Source organism: Vicia villosa, linkage group LG1, assembly GCF_029867415.1.
Source record: "Vicia villosa cultivar HV-30 ecotype Madison, WI linkage group LG1, Vvil1.0, whole genome shotgun sequence".
In the NCBI taxonomy this organism is placed as follows: domain Eukaryota; kingdom Viridiplantae; phylum Streptophyta; class Magnoliopsida; order Fabales; family Fabaceae; genus Vicia; species Vicia villosa.
In genome coordinates, this window is record NC_081180.1 from 24785726 (window position 1) to 24788429 (window position 2704).

General features: G+C 38.4%; 1 protein-coding gene across 1 annotated transcript; it reads left to right on the plus strand.

Moving 5' to 3' along the window:
- The first annotated feature begins 463 nt into the window (after positions 1-463).
- Positions 464-1908, plus strand: LOC131631588 (uncharacterized). Its single transcript, XM_058902383.1, has one exon. The coding sequence runs from the start codon at positions 546-548 to the stop codon at positions 1647-1649; it is 1104 nt and encodes a 367-aa protein (XP_058758366.1). The 5' UTR covers positions 464-545; the 3' UTR covers positions 1650-1908.
- Positions 1909-2704: the final 796 nt, after the last annotated feature.

Genomic DNA, 2704 nt, shown 5'->3' on the forward strand with positions numbered 1-2704 from the left:
AGAATAAGAGATTCACTTCATAAAGGCCTAATAGTTCCCACTTTTCTTACACACTAGAAACCTACTGCCATTCTCTTTAGAGATGCGAAACCCACCATAATTACTTTTCTTAGTCGGTCTTAGCCATTTGGAAGTAAATTAGCACTCTTTTTAAATAATGATAATAGTCAGTATCTTACACAAGATAAATCGTCAGACGACGAGATATAAGTCCACGCATTAAGAGGGTATTCTCCCGACATCATCTGATAGTGACCTTATCCACCCTGATATTTATCAAGACAAATAAGTTTTTTACTGTCTTAAAGATTCATGACTAAGAACATTAGGAGTTAATTAAGCTTTGATTAAATACCTTAAATATAGTAAAATAGTGCATAATGGAGCAGATGGAAGTGAAAAATGGAGCATGTCAAAAAATTTATATGTCTAAATAAAATTAAATAAAAAGGAGAGACACTGTTCCAAAATGTTCACTTCTGTTCTGAGGCTGCTTCTAGTTTGAACCAGACCCAATAGCGGCAATTAGCAGAATCCCCGATCTCATGTTTCTTCATCACCGTCTCAGAACTCTTCTCTACTCCCAAACCCCAAAATGTCACCTTCTTCAGAGATTCCACCACTCTTTCAATTCCTTCTCCACCGCCACTTCAGATTCATCTCAACAACCCTTCACAGTCTCCTACCTCACCAACAATCTCGGTTTATCTCCACAAGACGCTCTCAAAGCATCCAAACGACTCCGTTTCACAACCCCCGAAAAACCCAACTCCGTCCTCACCTTCTTCAAAACCCACGGTTTCTCCAATCACCAGATACAGTCCATCATCCTCAAAGCCCCAGCACTCTTATCATCCAACCCCACCAAAACCATTCTCCCAAAGTTCCAATTTTTAGCCTCCAAAGGCGCTTCCCCCTCTGACATAGCCGCCACCGTCACCAGAAGCCCCCATTTCCTTGGCTCAAGCCTGAAACGTATTATCCCTTCTTTTGAATTGGTAAGAAGTTTCTGTCCCTCTGATCAAAAAGCTATTACTTCAATCATTTTTTGTCCCTCTTCCATTTCTGATATCCGCATGAAACCAAATCTTCAATTTTTACTCGATTCCGGTGTCACTCCTTCCAGCATTTACCGTTTGCTTTGTTCTAGACCTTCTGTAATTTGTTCTACTGATTTGAGAAAGGCTGTGGACGAGATTAAGGAATTAGGGTTTGATCCTTCCAAATACAATTTTTGTGTGGCATTACTTGCTAAGAAGGCTATCTCTAAATCCCAATGGGATGCTAAAGTTGATGCCTTGAAGAGTTGGGGTTGTTCTCAAGATGTGATTTTTGATGCCTTTAAAAGACAGCCTAACTTTATGCTACGGTCGCCGGACAAGCTCAACGCGGTGATGCGGTTTTGGGTCGAGGAGCTTGGTTGGGATCCTTCATTGCTACTGGCAGCACCGGATCTTTTTGGATTTAGTATAAAGAAAAGGTTTATTCCGAGGGCTTCTGTTGTTAGGTATCTACTTTCCAATGGTTTGATGAAGAAGGATGCTAGCTTAGTAACGCCGTTTTATCCGTCCGATGAGTTGTTCCTGCAAAGGTATGTGAAACGGTTTGAGGATGAAGCATCTAGCCTATTAAAGCTATATCAAGGGTAGGATGCTAGCATCTGGTGTTTGGATAAGTTGTCAAAAACATATTTTGTTGTAATTGAATAAACCAGCCATATTATGTTTATTCATCTTGTTATACTTTAGTTGTGCTGTTCCACTTGCTCAGTAAGTTGGAACCTTTTTTGGTGTTGGTCACAGTTTTGACTTATATCCTCATGTACTAGGGAATTAGGACAATGCTTTAGTTTCTAACAAAAAAATAAGTGTGGAATTGGAGAGCAAGAAAGTAGAAATATTTTTAGAATGTGTGAGTAAGCATATATTGCCCTCTATTGTTTTTTTTATTGATATCAGATAATAGAAGAATATAAATATTTGATTTAGGTTTTTCTTTAGAAGCTAATTCAAGTTTGGATGACCATTTAGCTCACTGGTGTGGGTTGAATTCATCATAATATCTACAGGCTCTTGATGATTATAATGAGAGCAGGGGAATGGTGAGCAATTTGTTGTATACTAATTTATATCAGATCAGTGTCTGTTTACATGCTATTTGAGTTAGCATTCTTCTTCTTCTTGTGATGTATTTATTTGTCTTTGATTTGAATGGAAATTGCTGATAAGCAGCAGTTTTGTCTGCTATAAAATCATACTAGTATTTGAAATCTATTACATATGACATTGCATTCTAACAATGGTGTTAAAGAAAACTAATAGCTTCAGGTCAGATTCCAGAGTTTCTCAATGCAAATAGCATGGAGTACAATGCAACGGTGTGGTGCTTGAATCCAAGGGCTTGTTTAGGCGTCATAAAATTTTAATTTGAAATTCTGTTATCCATGTGTTTTCTCTGTGATTGTGCTGCTGTTGGTAGTTACTTGTTGGAGATGTAAATGTCTTTATATTTGGGGGGCAGTGAGCTTTTGTTACAGCAGGCCTCTCTGATTTGGATTGATCAATTCTGGCGAGTTTCAACTGCTCTGTGCAGCTAGATGCGTTTAGTTTGATTTGTATTATTTAGCTGCACAGTTTTGCGGCTTTAGATTCTGTCTTTATTGCTCCCTGCGATAGGATGTAGATTCTTTGCTATTTTCCTGTTC

What these genes read in the sequence shown, in the direction of transcription:
- LOC131631588 (XM_058902383.1), top strand. Translation starts at nt 546, where the DNA reads ATGTTTCTTCATCACCGTCTCAGAACTCTTCTCTACTCCCAAACCCCA.